Genomic DNA, 23,836 nt, shown 5'->3' with positions numbered 1-23,836 from the left:
CTTGTGTTTTCTCCCCCTCCAGATACCTAGGCCCTATATTCCTTGTCATTTTGTATTTTGTGTCTTATATTTCACCAACCAGTATTGTTTGTTCTGCTGTTTGCATTTTACATCTTGGTTAACCCTGTCGTTTCTCAACTGGATGAAAAGGTCTGTGATTGTAAGTGTCTAACCTTTGTTGAATCCTGCCTCTGGGGGCATTGTAGTGTCCCCTATACCCCTGGTTTATACTGGTTATGTTCCCAGTATTGTTCTCTCATTAAAAGGTACATGGTTAAGTCCCTACATCTCCCGCAGGACTTGTGCACCTGCTTTGATGCTTTCAACTGGAGGGGGGGGTACCTCTTGGAGTACCACCCAGGTTACATGTGCTAATCACTTGCTGGACTGCAGACTTCTCAGTGAAGGTTGCTGCTTCCATAGCAGGCTTTGTCTGTTCCCGCTCAGACTCTCTCCTTGCCGTTGTAGCTTCCATCCTGGCAGGCAGCACGGTTGTGCGTATGACATCACTCTCGTCCCTTATGGCTAGCACCTTCCAGTCAGCTCCTGCAGGTGGCACTGGAGCGCTGCAGACTGTGCCTGTGCAAGCCTGGTTGCTCGGCAGATTTCTGTAGCCGATCTCAATGTGGCGATCCTGGTGGCGCTACAGGGGCATTTCAAGCAGCTCACTGACAAGGTGTGTGAGAGACCTGTATAAAATCCTCTCAGCAGGAGGTGACTTCAGTTGTCAGTTTCCGTTTTTGGCCATTACTTATCTGTATCTAGTTAATCAATAACTAATCTAATTAGCTCCTGGCCCAACCAGGGACGCCAGTCTGTTAGACTGAAAATTTATTTTCAAGTCAAACCAGTCAATTCGGATGATTAGCCTGCCAAGCGATGCCAGTCTGTTAGACCCAAATTAATGAATCTATCAAATGACCACTCTGAAAGGCTCCACAGTCTAGGTGCATCTTGGGCCAGAAAACTAATTAGGGGAGTAGCTGCAGCATCTGTCAGTTCCTTACTAGCCCTTCTCAGGGGAACAAAATTACACCTATAGCTAATGAAGCACACAGATTTAAAAGTTAAAACTGGGATGAATTAAATGGTTTATTGAAGGTAAATCGCAACAACAGGATAACCAAGAACACCTGACATGACAAATTTATATATATATATTTATATGTGTATTGAAGCAGGAATCAAGGGATGAGTGCTTTACTGTGCTGCGGCGATGTAATGCGTACTCCCACTGCCCCAACCCAAACCCCAGGGGCCCTCCAGGATTTCTGTGCTGCCACAGCCCAAGAGCTAACCCTGCATTTTACTTTCCAGGCCTGCATCACTAAAGATCCCAACCCAGGGACCAGGATGGGGACTAAGTAATTGCCTTGCCCATTGGTGGAGTTGGTGAGTCAGAAACTTGGGTTTTCCTGGTCCAAGGGAAAAGGTTTTCTTCAGCCTCTTGGCTGCAGGAGTGCTTTGCTGGGAGATGCTCTTATCCTGCTGCTGACGAAGCTGATGTGTAACGACCCAGCTTCTCCTCCCGTGACACCACATGGGCGAGACTCTCTCCTGTCTGCAGATCGAATGTCAGGTCTCCCCTGTACTGCCAGGGACCTGTGCCAGGCTCAGGTGAAGCCCATGGCAAATCTGGAAGGTCACTTGGCCCTGGGGAGGATCTGAATGAGCTTCAGAGGTAGCTCCGTGACTTCTACTCTCAAACTAGGCTTGTACTACTCACCAGCCATGTGTCTTGGTGCTTAGGAGTCCCACAGCAGGGACTCATGGGAAGTCTTGGGCCCATCTTCTGGGAAGGGGCCCTGGGTAGGAACTGATAGCAGGTGCATGAGGTTTGGGAGGCCCAGGAGGTGAAGAGCTGGATGGAAATGTTCATTAGCAACAGTCAGCAGCTTTGACTGCATCCTACTTGAGAGCTGTCTCAGTGCTCCCCCAGGCACATCCCGGGGCATTGCTGGGGTGTCTGTCTGTGGGAGTGGGGCTGTGGCTTGGGCACTGCATTGGTTTTAATCAAATGCTTCATCTTCTCCCTCACTGACATCATGTCACCATGTCTTTCACTGCAGACACTTAAGATGCTTCTCGGGGCGGCATGCTGGCAACACCCAAGCCCCCCAACAGAAAAAGGGTTTTGGACAGACGACCTCCCCGTAAGACATGATAACAGTAGAACCTCAGCAGCTGCTTGGTGGCAGAGTCCGGGTGGGAGAGGACCTAGGGGTTTGGTGTGTGCCTCCTTCTTCATCTTGGGAAATCTTTGCTGTCACATTGGGCTTCTTTCCCTCTCACTACTTCAGGATTGCAATATCTCAAGGTCCAACCAGTAACACAATGTTCAACGCGTGTCTGGCAGCATCCAGCAGGGCCAACCCACTGCAGGGGAGCTTGGCAGGGTGGAACGGGTGCTTTGGCACCCTTCAAAAGTGAGCAGCTGAGGCAGCGAGAGACACTAGCACTGGTAAATTCTTGTCTTCCCTCACCCCCAGCTGAAAGGGCTGGTGCTTGTCCTTCAGACTAGGCCTGTATTGCTCCCCAGCCACATCTCTTAGCAAGTAGAAGCCACCCTGCTTCCAGCAAATGAGCCCCTTTGCAGGGAGGTGACCCTGTTCTGCTGCTGGGAGAGCTGCTGCCTGAACATCCAGCTTCCCCTCGAACACCATGTGTGCGCGAAACCTCTCCTGTGCTGGAAGTTGCAGGGCTGGAGCTGGGGCTCTGCCAGGGACTGGGGCTAAGCTCAGGCAGAGACCAAGGCAGAATGAGAAGGTCACTTGGCCCTGGGCAGAATCTGTAAGCTCAAGGGGTTTCCCTCAGGGAAAAGCTCAAGGCTTGGAGGGAGAGGGACCCCTTGTTTGGACAGCAGTCACTTTAGTTTGTAGAAAACAGCTTTTGCTTATGGTCTTGATCTTTTCAGAGGGCACAGAACAGTGAAACTGCCATGTCTGGGAAGCATCCGGGGCAGGCAGAGGTGAGTTTCCTTCCCAGCTGTCAACTTGTGCATTTGAACCTAGGCTAGGATCCCTTCAGGCCACTATCCATGGGGACACTTCACACTGCTTGAGGCTATATTTCCAACATGTGTCCCTAGCAGGCAGCAGCTGTCAGTGCTGTGGGAATGGCAACTCTTGGGACCCACCCTACCTCCCTGACCAACGTTTCTGAATCTTAGGATGCTTATAGTACCCCAAAAGTCAACTTCTAGCCAAATAGATGGCATGGACAGATAGACAAGGAAATGGAAATGCAACGTGCCCTCCAATCCCCATCTGGCACCATGCCAGTGCTGTCACTCACCCTGGTCCCACTGCCAGGGATGCCAAGCTTGGTACTGCTGGAACCAGAGGTTTATGCCTCAGCCTTCCACAGACTCATGATGCAGGAACTTTTGTGCCTGAATGTCCCTTTGCAGCCTCTTTCCCTATCTCAGAGGTTCCCACTGAAGGGTCAGATGATTCATATTCTGTAAAGTCATGGAGAAAACCCTGTTCTGCCTAGGGACTGTTGGCCAGTGTCTGCAGTCTGGAACCCGCAGGCTCGGGTGGTAGAGCATGGCAGCCTGAATGGGTAGGTTTCACTTCCAAAGAACTAGGAGGCTTTTGTCAGCTGTTTAGAAGCTTTTGTCAGCTGTTTAATATGGAGTTGGAACAGAAATCCTAAAGGTCCTGTGGAGATGTTCTTTGTGGCAGGAAGCCAACTTTGTTTCTCCCCAAAATCTCTGTGCTGTGACAATGTGATTAGGATGGGCCCAGCAGAGGAGGCACACCTTCACCCTATCTCTTTAGGTAACCTGAGCTGGCTACATTCCTGAGGGAGGAGGGAAACCTGCTCCCTCCGCCTACGTGACTGGTATCACCTACCTGGGTGAGGGGCTTCTACCTGGTGGGCTAGAGTCTGCCCGACAACTAGTGATGTATTTCAAATTGGTTGGCCAACAGCCAACAGGTGCTGGACTCCATTGGACCAGGTGAATGAGGTCACAGGGGCTATATAAGTTAAGATTGCCCAGGAGGAGGGGGCAGCAGCCATGCAGGGGACTCGCTTAGAGAGGAGTTTACCATCTGAAACTGGCTCTCTCCCCCATAACTCATAAGCGAGGAACAACCTGCCTCCAGAGGGAATCTCCAACAGCCTTTGGATGTTGCTTGTGCGTAAGCTACTCAAGATCTGGTTAGATATATAGCTGGCAGTAACTCAGATGCGTGATCAAAAGGCTACATCAGCAACGCTGTTTTGCTCGATGGGATTGCTATGATATTGCTCTGTCTTGTACCCTATTTCCACCCTACCCCTGTAATCAATAAGGTTCTCTGTTGTGACCGGTGTAGGAGACTTATTGAGGGGTGGGTCTAAATTATGCCTAAGAGGCCCCTTATGTCTGCGGACTAAGGGAGACTTTCCTTTTTGGTCCCCGACTTGGGGAAGTGCCCCAAGTGCCTGTACTGGGTCGAGTACCCATAGGACTATTAGGCCTGTGTTTCCCCGAGGACAGAGGGCCAAGAGAGTCCCTTCTCGGGGTGGTGGCAGCTACATTCCCCCAGGCTAGCGAGTGTGCTCCAGGAAGGGGGTCAGCCAGATGTGAGGTGCCCCTAGGGAGGCACTCGGAGCATGGAATGCGGTCAGGCGCAGTGAGGTGGGTGGCTCAATGCAGGAGCGCCCCCTATTGGCCTGCCACATTCTTCATGTAGCAGTGCCTGTATTTTTCCACCTTTCCCAATTGCATCCCTTGGGAGTGGAAGTGCTGGATTGGTGCACAGTCTTCTCTTTCCCTAGTCCTAACAAAGCAGGTCTCCATGGCTCCTCTTGGACTTCACAGTCTTGTCAGTAACATTGTGTTAAACTTTCCAGACAGGAAGAACTTGGTCAGCTTAGACACACTGAGGAGAGGAGGATCCAGTATGTCCTGGAGTCACTGCAAAAGGTGTTACATCTCTTAGTGGTAACAACTTTTCCAAATCTGCACTTCAGCAATGGCCCATGTGGTAAGAAGGTATTCGAAATTGCCCTTTCATGTGCTGGGCTGGAACATGTTTACATGTCATCTCGGCTTCAAGTATATTGCAAGGGAAGTGAATTGGCTTCATGACACTCAGATTTTTCTTCCTCTTCATGAAGTCAGGGGAGACATGCAGGTGAGGGTGTTATGTCTTGGGACATATGTGTCTTGAGAGTGTTATGGCTGGGGACCTTGACTGTACTGTGCCAATGCTCCTGCTGGGACCAAAGCCAGAGGTTCCTGGTTAGAGGGTCTTATGCATCTGCCTAGGGTCAGACCAGTGCCACATCTGGGGTTAGGAAGGAATTTTACCCCAGGGTCAGATCGGTATGGACTTGTCGGGGTGGGGGGTTCCTTCCTCTATAGTGAGGAGTGTGGCTTTTATGCACGATCTCTTGAGCGTATATTGATAACATTGGCTGCCGTGGTTCCCCTGCCTTACCTGTGGCAGATGAGGGTGTTACGTCTTGTGTCGTGTCAGGGTTGAGTGCAGTCTGATGTACAGTTTAGATGGTGGGTTGTATGGGATGGTTTGGGTAGGGAGTTGGACTGACTGTGACCACTGGTAGTCCCTTCTTGCAGCCCCACTTCTCTATGATTTTTATATTTTAAGTTGTTCAACTGAAATTACTAGTGAATGTTTCTTTTCACTTTTGAGAACTGAGAGTCCATCGGAAATAATTTTTAATGCTGTCTCTATTTTATTTCCAGATTCCAGGCAAGAGCTGTGCAGCTTGGTGCAGCATCCAAAAACTGCTGGCCTCGGTTAGTCTCCTCTTAAATTCCCCAGGGTCTACTTATAGTAACTGCTTTGTGCAGCTTCTGGCCTGTACAGAGAGTATCTCTGGAGCACATGCATTGGGAGCTTCCAAGCCCAGGAATTATTTACAGTGATGGGAACTTCGTGTAAAGCAGAAGTGGCCACCCTCACACAAGCTGGCTCAGTTTTGGAGGCAGCTCCATCGCCTCTCCCCTCAGTCATGTCTTATGTTACTCACCAGAGATATGTCTTGACACCCAGGAGCCCGACAGCTGGGACTCAGGGGAAGTCTTCTAGGACACATCTTCTAGGGAAGGGGCCCTGGGCAGGAATTGATGGCATCAGTGAGAGGTTTAGGAGGCCTAACCCTGGAACAGGGGCCAGGAACTGAATAACTGGATGGAAGTGCTGGTTAGCAACAGACAGCAGCTTTCACTGGCCCATCTGAGAGCTGTATCAGTAATGCACTCACCCAGGCACAGTCATGAGCATTGCCAGGGCTCCTGCTTAGTGGGGATCAGGCTGTGGTTTTGTACTGGTTTTAGTCCCATGAGTTTTCTTCTCTCTCACTGATGCCATGTTATGATGCCTTTCGCTGCAACCACTGAAGAGGATTCTACGGCTGTACTACGGCAGTTCCCACGCCTCTCCGGGAACAGGGACTGTGACCCGCGGCCCCCAGCTCCCTCCTGATAAGACGAGAGAACAGTAGAGCCCCAGTGGCTGCTTGGTGGCAGAGCTGTGGGGAGAGGGCCCAGGGTTTGGTGCCTGCCTCTTCTTGGCGCCATGGGCAATCTTCCTCACTGCATGGGGGTATTGTGTGGGCATTGCTTGCCCCTACCCCTGGGGACAGTTCCCATTGCTTGAAACTGGATTTCCAACACGTGACACTAAGGCATCAGCTGTCAGTGCTGTTGGGAACAGCAGCACCCTGTGGGGCCTACCCTGTCTCCCTGATATAAGTTTCTGACTCTTGTGACTCTGCTGATGTTAATCAGAACCAACTTCTGGGCAGCTGGGCAGAATGGATGGGTGAAGAAAGCTCTGATGGGCTGGTGCCCTGCGTGCCAGCAGGGCTGTGCTCAGAGTATTTGATAAGGGGCCCAACAAGTGATTCCAGCTGCATGGTGGTTTCTGCTGTCTCCTATACATCACCCTTTGTTTTTTCTCCCTCCTCTGCCATCTGGGAAATTGCTGAGAGTTTCTCTGTTGCCTTCTTGTGTTTAAGGACCTGGACATTGAGCCTGGAGGAGTGGATGTGAGGGCTGCATGGTGATGGGCAGAAAATACTACTTCCCCTGCTCTGCCCCCTCCCTCTCCAGCCCTCACCACTCTATATATAATATTAGGGTAGGTTAGCTTATATTATATTTCATTGTGTTGAATTGCCTCGTATTTTATATTAATTGATGGTTATTTATGTGCCACTGTGCTTTAGACTGATGTAACCATTTGTCAGAGCCTGCCCATAAAATGAAATTGCGCTGACATCCATCTAGGACAACTGGGTACAAAGCAGGAGGCCTGTGCAAAGTGGCTAGTATTTGCTTCGGATTTGAATTCGGACAATTTGGGGGACAGTGATTCAGTTCAGTGATTCGAATCACTGTGCCCAGTTGATTCAGCCGAATCTGATTTGGAGAGTTGGCCGCCACCGAATCGGCTGAATCTCTGCATGGGACAGGTCCCATCCCCTGCTGCTCTTTCGGCTCCATCAATGGCTGCCCTGCCCATCCCCAGCATCCCGGCTCTTTAAAAAAAAAAAAGAAAGCCCGGCACTCAGCTGGTGCTGCCAGGTGGGGGTGGCAGTGATCCCCACTGCCCTGCACTGCATGAGGGGCTGTGCCATGAACCCCTGACCCCCGTCTGCTCTCCCAGCCTGCCCCACTGGCTGCCCTGCCTGGCCCCAGCTCCTGTTTTTGAGGGAATTAATGACCCCTGTAGACTGAGGCTTATACAGTAAAAGTACTGTTCCCCGGCACCTTACAAGCCAGCGTGCTCTATTAACCAGTATGCCAACTTGTAAGGTAAAGTGGAACCAGAAGCGGCCATCGTGACACGTCCAGTTTCTTTGAGCACCCGGGAGAAACCAGCCTGCACTGCTGACTCCCATGGCCCTGGGGCAAATCAGGCTGCGCGGGGCCCACTCCCTGTCCCACAGAGCCTGCAGGATGGACAGCAATGCCACGGGAGGGGTGGTGATGCCCTGGATGCAGCATGAGAAGTGACTGCCTGAACAGGCAAGGACTTAAACAAAATAGAGAATTCACCAGCATATTTTGTTACCCAGCATCCCCCATTCCTGGGGCATGATGGAAACAGAGCTTTTACAGTATTGAGAGCCATTTTGGAGTGTGGGAAAAGAAATGCATGATGAAATCTTTGCTATCAAGGAAAACGGATCCAGCAATAGAAGACAATTAATATTAACATTAATATATTTCTTATCATGGACCTCACGTGTAAACCTCCTGGTTTTCTTTTACTAAGGCAGAGTTGGACTATGCTGAACAAGGGTCATAGTGGACAACTTCCTACTTGGGAAGTGCAATTTCATTCAAGACCCCAAGTGTGAGTTTGGAAAAATCCAAACTGTAGCATGTATCACGGAGGAACATCCTATTTGTCTTTTTAATGACCTGCACCAGGCGATTGTTGCCTTGCCATGGATATCATAACTGAAACAGTCTCTCTCACCTTATCCTGTAGTGCTGCTTCTGATAGGATGCTTAGTGCTGGTTGTATTATTCAGTTGCTGTACTCCTTACGAATGAATCACAAAGCAATAAGTGGAAGCCATTGTGCAAGATCCCTGCTCAAAACCCTGGCTCCTAAGTGACTGTATCCCAGGGCATCGCAAAGTCCACTGCAGCATGGTGATGACCAGAGCAACGCTGGACTCCAACTGCCATAACAGCCGCAGCAGCAACGCTCACATCGTGGACCTGTCAGGTCCGAATAATTGGCAGGGTCTGCTGAACCCTGTCATCAACTATCTCAGGCAGGACATGAGAAGAGGAGGAGAATACAAGCCCCAAAGTCTGCTGCATAGCACAGGGCTGGCTGGTGCCTGACAGCCGCCTGCCCACTAGGGTTGCCAACGCTGACTGGAGCTAGTCCGGGAGATCCCCCTGCAGGACGAGGATCTGGCCCTGGTCCCGGCCCATGTGGCGCACCCTGGGGATGCAGCACACACTCCCTGATTGCTTTCAATCATCACAGCAAGATTGACGCTGATTGTGGCAGACTCCTGGACCAGTTTGGGGTTTGGCAACCCTAAGGCCCACCTAAGCAGGGGTTTGGGCTGTGGTCCCACGGTAAGGAAGTGCAAGGCAGAGGAGCGGCACTGGTGTCATTCCCAGCAGGGCCCCTCACTCCTGGGGCTACTGATTTTCTTCTCCCCTCTCCCCCAACAAGCTCACACACCAACACTTTTAGCCCTGCACACACTTGTCCAGCATGTCTGCCATGTCCCCCTCCCCTTCCCAGCAAGGGACAGCCAGGGACAGGCCCAGACACCCACAACGCGCATCCCCCAGAAAGACACCCTGACCTGGGGTCTAGGACAAGCCACCCCCACTGTCCCAAGCTCCAGAGACACCCCCGACCCACCTCTCCCAGAAAACAGCCCCCCACCACAGTGTGACCCCTTCACATCAGTGACCCTAACACCTGCGTGACCCCTCCACCTCACTATTACCCATCCTTGCCCCTAAACCTCATCTTGCACAGGTCCACGCATGTTCTCTGTGGTGGGCCAGTAGGGGGCACTCCTGCGTTGAGCCGCCCACCTCCCTGCGCCCGACCACCTGCCAGGCTCCGAATGCCTCCCTAGGGGCACCTTATGTCCGGCTCGACCCCTTTCTGGCGCACATACGCTAGCCTGGGGGTAACGTCGCCGCCACCACCCCAAGAATGGACTCGCTTCCAAACACAGGCCTAATGTCCTGCGGGTACTCGACCCAGCACAGGCACTTGGGGCACTTCCCCAAGTCAGGGGGCAAAAAGTAAAGTCTCCCTTAGTCCGCAGACCTAAGGGGTCTCTTAGGCATAATTTAGACCCACCCCTCAATAAGTCTCCCACACCCGTCACAAAGGAAGACTTTATTGGTTAGAGGGGTAGGGTGAAAATAGGGTACAAGATTGAGCAGTATCCTAGAAATCCTAAAGAGCAAGCAGTCTGGCTGAGGTAGCCTTTTGATCACGCATCTGAGTTACTGCCAGCTAGATACCTATCAAATCTCGAGTAGCTTACTCACACACTTCATCCAGAGGCTCGTGAGATCCTTTCTAGCGTCCGGCTGTTCCTGGTTCATTAGTTTTTGGGGGAGAGGGCCCTTTCAGATGTTTATGCTCCTCTGAGTCCCCCCCTCATGGCTCCAGCCTCACCTCATGGCCGAGGAGACCGCCTCCTCGCCCGCCCTAACCTATATAGCCCCTGTGACCTCATTCACCTGGTCCAGTGGAGGCCAGCCCCGGTTGGCTGTCAGCCAACCAATTTGAAATACCTCACCTGTTACCAGGCAGATCCCAGCCCACCAGGTAGATGCCCCTCACCCAGGTACCAGTCAGGTAGGCAGAGGGAGCAGGTTTCCCCACTCCCTCAGGAACGCAGCCAGCTCAGGTTACCTAAAGAGACAGGGTAAGGGTGTGGTCTCCTCTGCTGGGCCCACCCTACTCAAATGGTCACAGCACAGAGATTTTATCACATTGTCACAGGGCAGAGATTTTGGGGAGAAACCAAGGTGGCTTTCTGCCACACTCTCCCTCACACTTCTGGCTACTGCTCACCAACTCTTCCTTCCTGCTCCAGCCCCAAGCCGCCTGCCAGCAAACCACAGCCCCCAGAGGCCTCAGCCCTCACCCCCTGCCACTGCACCCTGCTCAATGCTGGCACCCCTCTGCCCCAGCTCCAGGCACTTTTAGAGCACCCTGCCCACAGTTCACTCCCCTCCCCAGAGACACGGCCCAGCCTGCTTTCGACTTCTGGCCACTTGTGCTTCGTCCAGCACTTTGCTGCCTGCATGTGATCTCTTCAACAGGCAGCAACCTGGTAAAAACTCACAAAATCCATGGAGCACGACCACAGGGACTGGGGCACACCAGGAGCAGCTCACTGCAGTTTGGAAAGCAGCATCAGCAGTGAAAGCAAAGACATGCAAGAGGTGACTCTGCATCCTCCCTGCTCTAGTGATCCTTCGAATCCCAGCAATGCTGAAAGCAGATTTGGGTTTCCCAAGCATGGACAGGCAGGACCTTCGTATCACTTGTTCCAGCCTTGGCTGTCTGCAAAGGTCCCTAGGCTAAGCTACTGAAGTGGGGCCAGAGCAGGAGCTCCAGATGCCACAGGCGACCTTTGCACCATGACAACCAGCCTGGGCACCAAAGAAAGGCCATCAGCTCCCCCAGATCCCATTCAACACCACAAAAGGTGCAGGACAAGGCCTTGGGATATAGTCCAGATACACTGCATCATCAGCCAATGGGCTCAGTCCACATCCCACAGGCTCCGGGAAACAAAGAACGTGGGAAAAAACTCATCAGTCAGTGTTCCTCAGGACTTCTGAAAATGCCAGCTACAGACATAGGTCAAAGGTCAGAGAAAAACTTGCGTGAATCTGCAAACTCAGGACACCTGCTACTAGTTGTAACTGTTTTATTTTTTTTCCTTCTGTATAACTGCCGCGCGGCACTCTCACATTTATGTAACCTTGAAGTCTTAACTAGTAAGCTAAATGAGCGCTTTGTATTTTTCTCTGTTGGCATTAAGCTACACATGCGCATTTTGTAGATTTTATTTCTTATCTAGAAGTGTTATTTTTGCAGAAATGAAACTTATGTAAAAAGTCTGCCTAGCAATTACTATGTAAAAGAAACTATCCTATCCCTGTATGCTCAGCTTATATCATAGTTAGTGTCACAGAGGCAGTCCAACCAACATCTATAAAGAGGCAAAGAAACAGAAAACAGCAGAGACGACGACCGGAAAACTCTATAGGCCCGATCACCCTATAGAACGGTTCTCAGCCTCTCCGTCTGGGCGTACCCCAGCGAAGACAAAGGCCTTGAAAATCCGACAACTGACAACAATTCACCGTGTTACAGTTTTGTACTGTATATCCCATTCATGAGCTGTTGACCAGTTCTGGGATTAGGGAGCCGGCAGCCGCACCGAGCTGTGGACTAGCTCCACTGTTGGAATGCAAGGCCTGGCTCTGGAACCCCGTGAACCAACAGACCCCCTTTGTATCCAGCATACTGTAACTGAAGAAACATCGGAGACTCCACTCCTCGACTGCCTCTCATCGTAGCTTAGACAGCATATCTACGCTCGCTATACTTGTATTTACTGCAGCTTCGTTCCAACCGGCCTCCCCTCTTATTTGTAAGAGGGTGAGGCCAGGTGAGTGAATAAAATCTTTTTATTTTATCCTATATCTACTCTGTAATAACTTCTATTACTAACATCCCATCTAAATGAGCCGTTGACCAGTTCTGGGACTACGGAGCTGGCAGCCGCACCTAGCTTTGGACTAGTTCCACTGTTGGAGAGCAAGGGCTGGCTCTGGAACCTCGTGAACCAACGGACACCCTATAAATTAAGAAACATTAACAACTTACTCTAAGTCATCTACTTGTGCCAACTCGGCGAACCTCGAGGGTGGCTATAAAGCTACCTCCAATCCCGCCCCACAAGCCGCACGCTTGCACAGCTCCGCAAAGCCCGCGGCTCCCCTAAGCGGTGCCGGAACCGCTAGCCCGGCATTCCGCCACACTAGTCTGCTTCCCACCTCCTTCATCTCCTCAGCCGGCACAGGTGAGAGCTTGCCTCCTGCTGCTGGAAGAAGCTGGACGTAGTCCTGGCCACAGACGGGCTGCCATCTTGTGCCTCAGCAGACAGCAGTTCATTTCTGGTAACGGCGTGCTAGTCCATTACAACAGGGGGAGGCCACCAGACCCCACAACCTCCTCCCAGGTGCCTTCCTGAGAAGAAGACCTGGCTATAAGGGAACTTTGAGTGGTGTGGAGCAGAAACTCACATCCCCCCTTGGTCCCCAGCATGTTTAGCTAGGGCGCTCAGGTCCCCTGGTTCCAGACCCTTGCCCGCTCCCCCATGCAATGCAAAAGCCCCTCCCCAGCTCAGGCTGGACCCAAACTTACCAGGTCCAGGGAGGGAAATCATGGAGTGTCCTTAATGTGGGGGAATCTTCCTCCTGCCAACCTGCCTGTATGCAGGCTGGCATCTGGTGCTGAGGGGAGATGAGGACTGGGTTGGACTAAGGACAGTTGTGAGGATGGGCCCCACCCTGCAAGGGAGAAGAGGGGAGCAGGGACATTGCCAGGGGGTAGACTCGCAGAGGAAGGATATGAGCAAGGAGGCAGGGCACAGCTCCAGGTCACCCCTCTCTGGCCGCTCTTTCATTGCCTGCTGAGCCACATCCTGCAGCAAGTCAGTGTCCTCATCTGGCTGCTGAAACCAGACAATGATCTTGGGCTCAATGTCCTGGTGCGTAGGGGTGTCCCTAAAAATGTTGGGGAAGTCCTCTGGTCTCAGGCTGGGCTCATCCCAGCTTGCCATGGTGCTGCTGGTTGAGTCTGACAGCTGTTGGTGCCAGGAGTCGTAATCTCCCACTGGGTAGTCACTCTGCATGTTGTCCTCCACAGAGCTGCTGGGCAAGCAGAGAGGGTGGGTTAGAACCAGCTCTGGGGATTAGGCATCCCAATGCCCTCCAAGGCCGCAGGCAGGAGGGTACTTGGGAGGAGAGTGAGGAGCAAGGAGGGGAAGTGCCAGGACACTTGCACCTTGGTGTGTGAAGCCTGGGTGTGTCCCAGGCTGTGGGTAAGGACAGGGACTGATACTGCTCTGCATGGACAGGCAGCCCCAGTGGAGAGGCTGAAATGGGTGGTGGGAGAGGGGTGGTCTGTGGGGACAGGCTAGGAATGACATGTCATGGCCATGTCAGGACCTGGGTGGTCGGGGCAGGGCCGGTGGGTGTGTTTCCTGGAGCAGGCCAAGCCGTGTGAAGGTCCCTCCTGCTCATCTCACCCTGTTCTCAGTCCCAAGAGATGAACGTCCCCTGCCTCCCCCGGTCTGCCCCCAGCCCTGCCCCACAGCTGCCACCTGTCTCTTCCTGCCAGCAGTAGCAGATCAGGGCCAGGAAAAGGCAGCTTCAGCAGCCAATTCCATGCATCTGGCTGTCCCTGGAAACATCGGGCATGCTCTTGCACCTCAGAGTAGGCACAGAAAAATGTTCATGGTGCTGCTGGTTGTCTGTGACAGCTGCTGGTCCCGGGTGTCATCATCTGCCACTGTGTCTTGAGTCTGGACACTGTCATCAAGAAAGCTGCCGGGCGAGCAGAGAGGGAGGGTGAGCTGTGGCTCCACGGACGAGGCACCTCGATGCTCTCCAAGACCCCAGGTGCAAGTTCGGGAGGGTGTTGGGAAGTAGAGCAAGGAGCAGGGAGGGGCAGTGGCAGGACACTGGGCCTTGGTTTGTAAAGCTCAGGTGTGTCGCATGCTGTGGACAGGGACAGGGACTGCTCCTGCCCTACATAGACTGGCAGCCCCACAGGAGAGGCTGTGATGGGTGGTGGGTGATGGGTGGTCTGTAGGGATGGGCTCAGAACAACATGTCATGGATATGTCAGGGCCTGCTTGGTCGGGGCCGGGCTTGTGGGCATGTTTCCTGGAGCAGGCCAGGCCACCTGAAGGTCCCTCCTGCCTTTCCTAATTCTGGTCTCGGGCCCAGGAGACGGCCGGCCCCTGCCTCCCCAGTCTGCCCCCAGCCCTACCCCATGGCTGCCACCTGTCCTCTTCCTGCCAGGAATCAAGACCTGAGACCCCAAGAACATGCTGCCCTTTGCTGCGGGCCCAAGCAGGGAGACAAGAGCACTGCCCTGCCTCCACCAAAGCCCCGGGAAAGCTGGTGGTGAATGTAGCATTTGGTTATAGATTTCTTTATATAGTTTAGTTGAATCTAGCATGAAGTTAATGATTTGATTTCAGTCTTTTAAAAGGTACCTGCTTGACTCTAGTCTATAATGTTTCCAGCTTGACACAAGTGAATGAACTTTGCATGCCCGGGGCATGAGAGAGAGATGGGCAAGGGGTGAGGGAAGAGTGAATGGGAATTTGCATGAGAAAAGGAAAGCAGGTGTAATTGTTTATGCAAGCAAGAAGGTGCCAGATGTGTAAACTACCAGCCAGTAACTAACTAACAACCGGTTTAAGAATCCCTTTGAAGCTTGAGGGCACCAAGCAGATAACAGAAGAAATGCTGCCATGTGGGCAACAAGAAAACTTTCAGGCTGAGACTCATTTTTACAACTAAAGTGACCGGGATGTAGGATGAGAAGAAGATGGCTGTGAAGCAGCTACTGGAAATACAGACTAAGCATGGAAAACCCCCAAGAAGCAAAACAAGGACTGAAAACCATATATAAAGAGAAGAAAAATGTTGCTGAGTTGAATGAGAAATCTTCTGTCTTCCTTTCAGGAGAAAAGACGTGTCTGCTTTTCACCTCGCTCCACCTACTATCTTTCACCACTGTCATCAGTTTCAATGTCTCAGCTAGTCAGAGAATGGACGGTTGGCCACCCCGTGTTAACATTGAGCAACTATTGCTGGGAACTACATCTGGTGCATGCATGGAATGGTTGTTTTGTGTTTGTGCGTGTGTGTTTGTGTGTGATGATGTGCATGGTGACTTGTGTGTGTTTGTATGAATGGTGTGCCAGAACCTTTATGTCTAACTCATGTAATCAATAAACATGGCATTCTGCCTTATCCCCCTTTATAAACTCTTGCTTGTGATTTAAGCAATTGGCAATTTGTGTAACAGTGAAGATGGGATTGGAAGATACAAGGACAGGAGTGGGCAAAACCCCCAGTCTGTGTGAATCTCACCAAGGGGACATGCTTTTGCCGGACCTACGGTTGGTAATGACGCCTAGTGAAAGAGCAAGACCCATCCTGAAGACCCTCTCAGATGTGGCAGAGAATCCTACAAAAATCTCATGTTTTAGCTGTGGCACCGGGGCAGTGTCCCAAAGGAGAGTGATGCGTGCCCCATGGACAGAAGAAGCCTTGAACGCGGGAACAGTGAGTTCTCCGCTACGCCAGCCCGTCTCTCTCTCACCCCCTGACTCCTTCATTTCCAGTTTCACTGCCTGGCTTTCTTACCTGCATTGCATGCCAGCCTCTGGCTTCTTTCCTATTCCGTGCATGCAGGAAAAGGACGCACACCAACTGCAAGCGTTTCCTCAGCCTGATGGAGGGCTTTTTAACCCAAAAGTTGGCAACCTAGGCAGCTGTGTTTAACCTCATGCAGTTGGTCTACTAAAAGATACCAGATTGACCTAAAGAACCTCGTCTGCCAGTGCCATGTCCTTAGGCCAACACGCCTAGCATGTGTGCCTGGTCAGCTGACCGGGAGGAGGCAGGGCCCTGTACACATCTGATCCCCAGGAATGGGGCTGGCAGGGAGAGGTCTCTGAGCTGCTGGAGAAGCACCTGCAGGAAAGAAAAAAAGCTTTTGTGACAGTTTGGCTGCCTGAGATGCTGGTAGTACTACTGTGCTGCTTATTTACCTGTTGTTATTTAAAGTAGTGAACCAGCCTCTGGCCAGGTTCCCATGTCAGTCCCAGCACTAACCCTGCGCTCCTGGGCAGCCTGTCTTACCAGCACCCTGCAACCATGCGTCCAGCAACAGCCAAACCTGCACCCGCCTGACCACCGGGTAGTCACTCGGGACGCTGTCCTCCACAGAGCTGCCGGGCGAGCAGAGAGGGATGATGAGACGTGCGCACCGATCATGGCAGTGCCAGCCCCTCCCCTCAGGCAGCCTTTGGGGACATAAGCACAAGGGAATAAGCCCAGAGCACTGTGCACCACGCAGGAGGGAGTTAGCCCCCAGTTCTGGGCCCTACACCTGCACCACACACTGGCTACCCTTGGGCTCCCCCTTACCGACATCTCACCCTAACCTTCCCATAGGGAAAGGCCACTGACCCCAGGAAAAACCCTGAACTCACCATGACCCTCCCACCCAAACTCCCACTGCCGCAGGCTCTCCTCCTATGGAGACCTGGAGTGTCCCCCCAGGACATGCACACAGGCACCCTGCCCTGCCCCACTGGGGCCAGTGACACTCACTCTGGGGCAGGGGTACATCCGCGCACACACACACACACACACACGACTTGATCACGATTGTTAGAAATATTATTAAAAATGCATTATCAATAAGTCTTGTTAAAACAGTGCAGCTGTCAGCCCTCCCTGGTGTCTTGTTAAAACAGTGCAGCTGCCAGCCCTCCCTGGTGAAAAAACTGCAAGAGCTACTGAAAGCTCTTTGTATTAAGGTATCACTCCCTCTTTGTTTTGCAAAGTTACTATCTCTTTGTTACAGTAAAGCATATACTCCTCAGCTTTTCTCATGCAGATAAGAGTAGATTGCAGTTCTAGCCTTCAAGCAAGGAAAAATTTCAAACTCTTGTAACCTCAAATATTGTCTGCCCATGCGCAATAACCTAATACATATTAAGCCTATCCGCCCTGCATACTTAAGTAGTTAATTATAATACACATGCGACACATGATTTGACGTATTCACATACATGTTTGTATGAATCGGAAATGAGTTGTAAAAGTTCCTCCTTCTGCACACGTGGTCAGGAGAGAGGGGATAAAGCCAGCTGGGCAGTTTCCCTCGGGGGCAGCAAAGTGTTTGATCTTTTGTCTCTCTCTCTGACCCTATTTGCAAATATATACCTTTTGTGTTGCTAATAGAGTGTGTCTGTGGCTGAAGGTTTTTTTCGCCTCCCGAGAAACGAACCGCGATTTTTACATCAATAATTGGCGCCCAACGTGGGGCTTCTCGAGGACTACCCTGGAATTCAGTGACGGAGCGCCTCCGGTACCAGGGGAAGTGCGCACCGAGCCGACTTTGGACTCGCCCCTGGAATTTGAGGTTTAAGTCCGAATATCCGGGAAGTTAAAGGAAGTATCCCATGTAAATTCTGAGTTTCTGGAGAGGCAGACACACTTTGGAATTTGGATCGAGATCTCTGGGGTATCTGAGTGAGTATACGAATTCCCTTTGCCCAATCTGGTGTACGGATCTAAAACAAAGGATGTGTAAGTTTGCTGAGAAATTCTAGGCTCAGCTCTCATTGTAAATCATCTGTTGTTGAGATCTTTTTGGTATTTGGTGTGCCTTGGGCGCATTTTTGTGGGCAAATGGGTACGAGTAGCTCTCGTGTAGAAAACAATATTGACACCCCTCTAAAAGTCTTATTACGTCATTTTAATAAATTTGCAAAGCCGGCCGATTATGGAATAAAAATGAAAAAAGGTGATTTAACTAAGTTTTGTCAACTCGAGTGGCCAACGTTTGGGGTCCACTGGACCCCGAAAGGATCCTTTGTGCTAAAAGAAGTGATAGCTATCCATGAAATTGTTATGCAAAATGGGTATTGGAATCAGTTTCCTTATATTGATTGTTGGTTGTGGGTGGTTCAAAATCAGCCACCTTGGATTAAGAATTACTTAGCAAAGTCTCATGTAATGCTTGTTAAGAAAAAGGCTCGGGGGGGGGCCGCCTGTACTCCCTGAGTCTAATGAGGGGGGGGATTCTGAATTGGCTAAGTACCGGACCCGTGCTCCGGTTGCCCTGTCGGGTAGCGAAGATGAGTCAGACGCCTCCTCGGCATCCGGCCCTTCTGCACCACCGCCCCCTCCCTTAGAGAGACCACCACCGACGTACCAAGGCATACCTAATGAGTTAGAGCGTGAGCCTCAGCCAAGTGCCTCAACTGAATCAGGAAATAAGGGTTATTATTTGCGCAAGCCTGTAGAGTCACAGCCGGTGTTGAACTGTCCGATGCGAGAGGTTATTGGGGAAGGAGGCACTGCAACTTTTGTCTACACCCCATTTAGCACTTCAGATTTATTTAACTGGAAGAATCAGAGCCCCTCTTTTCGTGAAGACCCTGAAAAGATGAGGGACCTGTTCCGATCTATTGGGCAGACTCATCGACCCACTTGGGCTGATGTCCAGATGATGCTCCAGACCCTCCTAACCCCGGAGGAGAGGAGATTAGTGCTGGGGACAGCAGAACGTATTGCGGGGGCTAGAGTTGAGTCAGAAGGTGCTGCTAGTCGTACTCTGCGTGATACCTGCCCTGTAGGGGAGCCAAGATGGGATAATCATACTGCAGAGGGCAGAGAGCTAAGTGCACGGTATCTGGGAATTATAGTGGAAGCAATGGGAAAGGCAGTGCCTCGGATTACCAATCTGTCTAAATTGTATGAGGTGAGACAGGGAAGAGAGGAGGATCCCTCAGCTTTCCTTGGGAGGCTGTATGAGGCGTTTCGCAGTTTTTCGGATCTGGATCCAGAAGCCCCAGATAACCAGCGTATGGTAAATCTTATGTTTATTGGTCAATCTGCTGCTGATATCCATAAGAAGTTACAGAAAACTGAGGGAGGTGCTGGGAAACCGATTTCAGAGCTGGTGGAAATTGCATATAAGGTGTATGGGAATCGTGAGCAAGTGCAGGAGCGCAAGGAGGATAAAAAGGCTCAGCGACAGATGGCAGCACTAGCAGCTGCTATAACTGGAGGGAACCCTGGAAAGGCTGGGATACAGAAGAGGAAAGGAGAAAGAGTGGGAGCAGATGTTTGTGCTTCTTGCAAGGAGAAAGGACACTGGAAGAGGGAATGCCCGAAGTTGAAGGAGAAGAGAGAGGGGGAACCGAGAGGTCACCTCATGCGGGCAGAAGACAAGGGTGAGGATTCAGAATGAAGGGGACAGGAATCTAAGACCACTACCCTTCGGGTTGGAGCCCGAGAAGATCCCATGGTAACCATTAGGGTTGGTGGCAAAAACTTTGAAGCCTTGGTGGATACTGGGGCTACATTTTCAATGATTCCAGAAAAACCCCCCTGTGCAGGAACTAGTGAACAGCATGTACTTGTGGAAGGGATTGAGGGAATGCAAACCCGACTCCCTGTTTGTAAACCACTCCTCACCAAGGTGGGGGACCATTTGCTCGAGCACTCCTTTGTGTATTCTCCAAGTTGCCCGGTTGCACTCCTTGGGCGGGACTTACTCACAAAATTGCAAGCTGAGATCTTTTTCAGAGACGATCAGATGGTGGTCCAGCTACCTGTCAAGCAGAGCTCGAACTATCAGATGGCTCTCCTGGAGGACCGATGCCCTGCAGTAAGTCCAGAAGATCACATGACTGGAGTAGACCCCTCGGTATGGGCTGATGGAACCCCTGCGCGAGCTAAGTTCGTCTCCCCGGTAAGGATTGTACTCAAGGATGGGGAGGGGCCCGTTCGGGTAAAGCAGTACCCACTTAGCCGAGCGGCCAGAGCTGGACTCAAGCCGTTAATAGGGAAATACAAGAGGTACGGATGGCTAGTGGAAGGGTCCTCACCCTATAACACCCCCATCCTTGGAGTGCCGAAGGCAGATGGGGTCTCATACAGACTGGTCCAAGACCTACGAGCTGTAAATAAGAAGGTCCTTTCAGATCATCCTGTAGTCCCGAACCCTCACACGATCTTGACACAAGTACCGGGGGAAGCTAAGATATTTTCAGTGCTAGATTTGAAAGATGCTTTCTTCTCTATTACCCTTCACCAAGAGAGTCAAAAATTGTTTGCTTTTGAATGGGAGGATCCAGATACTTTCCATAAAGCCCAACTCATGTGGACAGTTCTTCCACAAGGATTTATAGCAGCCCCCCATATTTTCGGACTTGCCCTTCAGAAGGACTTGGGGGAATGGAAGGGATCACACCCTGCAGTGACTCTCCTCCAGTATGTGGATGACCTGCTAGTTGCAAGCCCAAACTTGCAGCTCTGCGAGGAAGCCACCAGGTCACTCCTAAACACTCTGGGGAAAAAAGGATATAAAGTCTCTAGAGAGAAAGCCCAAATATGTCAGCCTGAAGTCACATTTTTGGGATATAAGCTCTCAAAAGGAGTCAGAGCCCTGAGTGCAGATCGCATACAGGCGATTCAAGGTCTAACCCCACCTAAGTCACCCAAGGAGCTGCGGGCATTCCTAGGGCTAACTGGGTTCTGTCGACTATGGATACCAGATTACGGTGGAAAGGCTAGACCACTGTACGAATCCCTGACTAAGGAGAGTCTCACTAAATGGAAATGGAATAAAGAAATGCAGCATGCTTTTGATCTGCTGAAGGCAGCATTAACCCAGCCCCCTGCCTTAGCCATCCCAAACAGTAAAAAGCCATATCGACTGTATGTTCATGAGAATCGAGGGGTTGCATCAGGGGTGCTGACACAGCCATCGGGCCCGACCTGGAGACCCATGGGATATTATTCAAAGGTTCTAGATCCAGTTGCACTTGGGTGGCCAGCCTGTCTTCGGGCTGTGGCAGCCACAGCAGTGGTTGTTGAAGAGGCCCAGAAGATAGTCATGGGTGCGGATATGGAAATACTCACTCCTCATGGAGTTCCCCAGATCCTAGGGACTGAGGGAGGGAAATTTCTTAACCCCTCCAGACAATCACGGTATGAGATATTTTTGCTCTCTAATCCAGGACTTACTTTTAAACATACTAGAGCCTTAAACCCTGCAACCTTGCTGCCGGAGCCAGGGCAACCAACGCATGACTGCCTTGAGGTCCTGAATCAGACCACGCAGGTGCGAACTGATCTTGCTGAGGACCCAATTGAAGACCCAGATGTTGAATACTTTGTGGACGGCTCCAGCTCTGTCATCGATGGGAAAAGACGAACAGGATGTGCAGTGGTAACCTTGGATAAGGTAGTATGGAGGGAGTCATTGCCGAGCTCATGGTCGGCACAGGCCGCGGAACTCACTGCGCTCACCCGAGCATTACAGCTGGGGACAGACCAACGGGTTAATATATACACTGACTCTCGCTATGCTTTTTCTACAGTCCATGCGCACGGACTATTGTGGAAAGAAAGGGGTTTCATTACTGCCTCTGGGAATAAGATTGCTAATGGCCCCCAGATTATCAAACTACTAGAGGCACTCCACCAGCCTAAAGAGGTAGCAGTCATTCATGTGCGGGCCCATGGGAAGGCTGCTGAGAAAAAGCATAAGCTTAGAAATGCAAAGGCTGATGCAGCAGCAAAGGAAGCTGCATTTATTGGGGGAGAAGCGGAAGAGGTATCCAAGCAGGCCATGTCCCATGCCATATGGCCATACGTTCAGGATTTAGTCCCACAGTATTCCCCTGAAGAAGATAAATTTGCACAGAAAGCTTGTGCAGAAAAGAACTCCCAGGGGTGGTGGATAGTACCAGGAGGGAAAGTCATGATACCCAGGCCATTACTTCGGGAGGTGCTGCAGCAGCTCCATGCAAGAACCCATATGGGAGGTTTGGCCATGGGTGATCTAGTGATCCGCCAAGCAGTAGCCCCAGGGCTATATGTAGAAGCTCAGCGCATTGCTACCAAGTGCATCACATGCCAGAAAGTAAACCCTCGAAGGAAACCCCCTGTGCCAATGGGAGGTAGACCCTGGGCAGCGTACCGTGGACAGGCATGGCAGATTGATTTTGCCGAGCTCCCATGGTCCGGACATCACGGGTTTTTACTTGTCATGGTAGACCAGCTCTCTGGTTGGGTCGAGGCTTGGCCCACCAGGACTGCCACTGCAGCTACAGTAGTGAAGTATTTGTTACAGGAGATCATTCCCCGGTATTCCCTGCCTGAGTCCATCGAGTCGGATCAAGGACAACACTTTGTGGAAAAAGTGGTTCAAGAAGTCGCACAAGCTCTCAAGGTTACTTGGAAACTACACACACCATGGAGACCACAGAGTTCAGGACAAGTGGAACGCATGAATAGAACTTTAAAGACTTTGCTCACCAAAATCTGTATTGAAACACGCCTTAAGTGGCCTCAAGCATTGCCGCTAGCTCTTACTTGCATTCGAAGCACTCCCCGACGGGGCCTTAAATTGACCCCATATGAAATTATGTTTGGCAAGCCACCTCGAGTCTTACCTCCTGGGATGCAAGAGAATGTAACTTTTGAATTAGGTAATAGTGAGCTTCATACGTATGTTATTGCCTTGCAGTCTGTCTTGTTTTCTCTTCACAGGTATGCAGCCTCCTTTCAGCGTCTGCCTTTAGATGTACCGGTACATGACTTCTCCCCGGGAGACTGGGTCTTGGTGCAGCGGTGGAAAAAGGAGCCTTTGACTGAGAGGTGGAGTGGCCCTTTCCAGGTACTTCTAACAACCCACACCGCTGTAAAGATTACTGGCCATGATCGTTGGATACGCCATACCCATGTGAAACGACATCCACAAGTGTCAGAGGACAACAACTCCCAAGACGAACTCACTCCGGAAGCTGAGTCGTCTTCGGAACAAGAAGCCAGCAAGTGGAGCTGTGAACCTACTGGTGATCTCCAAGTGCGCCTGAGACGGCTTAATCAAAGCTCAGAAAATTAGACAAGAAAGTAAAAGGGAAAATATGGTGGGAATCTTAATGTGCCTTGTTGTTATCTGCATAATGAAAGGAGCAGAATTGAGCAGCCTTAACCGCTGGCTCACACCCTCGCTTTCCCAAATTGCTCCCCCAGGGACAAATTTGTATGTTGATATGATGGAAAGAATTGCAGGTACTTTTAATCTTACCAACTGCTGGACCTGTGGGGGGCTCCAAGAGGCCAGAGAACAGTGGCCTTGGAGGGCTTTTCCTTTGGCCCCAAAATGGTTGGTCAGTGACAAGGCGGATGTTAAGAGTACTGGTCAAGAATGGGATGAAAACCACAGCTGGGATCTTTCCCAAGTGGCATTAGGAGAGTACTGTATTAGCAGTAATGGTACGGGGAGAAGTTTGGGACATAGTCAGTGTACATGGACATTGAAATGGGCCCAAATATGCACCAAGTATGCTGATCAATGGAATTCTGCTTTTAGCATCCCAATCTCCCCGCAGATGCAACAGACCAAAAAGACAAGAATAGTACCTTTCGATTCTAACCCTACCAGATGTCAGGCATATGAAAAGGCCCGAGGTGAACGATTTACCTATGTCTATAGTTGGAAATGGGTAC

At 51.1% G+C, this 23,836-nt stretch overlaps 1 protein-coding gene across 1 annotated transcript in view; it reads right to left on the bottom strand.

The window, feature by feature from the left end:
* The window catches only part of LOC149866697 (scavenger receptor cysteine-rich type 1 protein M130-like), a 242,908-nt gene that overhangs the window by 218,789 nt on the left and 283 nt on the right, over positions 1 to 23,836 (bottom strand). The window contains exon 2 of the mRNA XM_090041645.1: positions 13,180 to 13,420. Within this exon, the coding sequence (XP_089897771.1) occupies positions 13,180 to 13,420 (241 nt within the window). The remainder of the gene's footprint in view (positions 1 to 13,179; positions 13,421 to 23,836) is intronic.

Source organism: Crocodylus siamensis, chromosome 4, assembly GCF_052110815.1.
Source record: "Crocodylus siamensis isolate JL-2025a chromosome 4, ASM5211081v1, whole genome shotgun sequence".
Taxonomy (NCBI): domain Eukaryota; kingdom Metazoa; phylum Chordata; order Crocodylia; family Crocodylidae; genus Crocodylus; species Crocodylus siamensis.
Note: the sequence above shows the minus strand (reverse complement) of the source record. Positions and strands in the feature narration are given on the sequence as shown.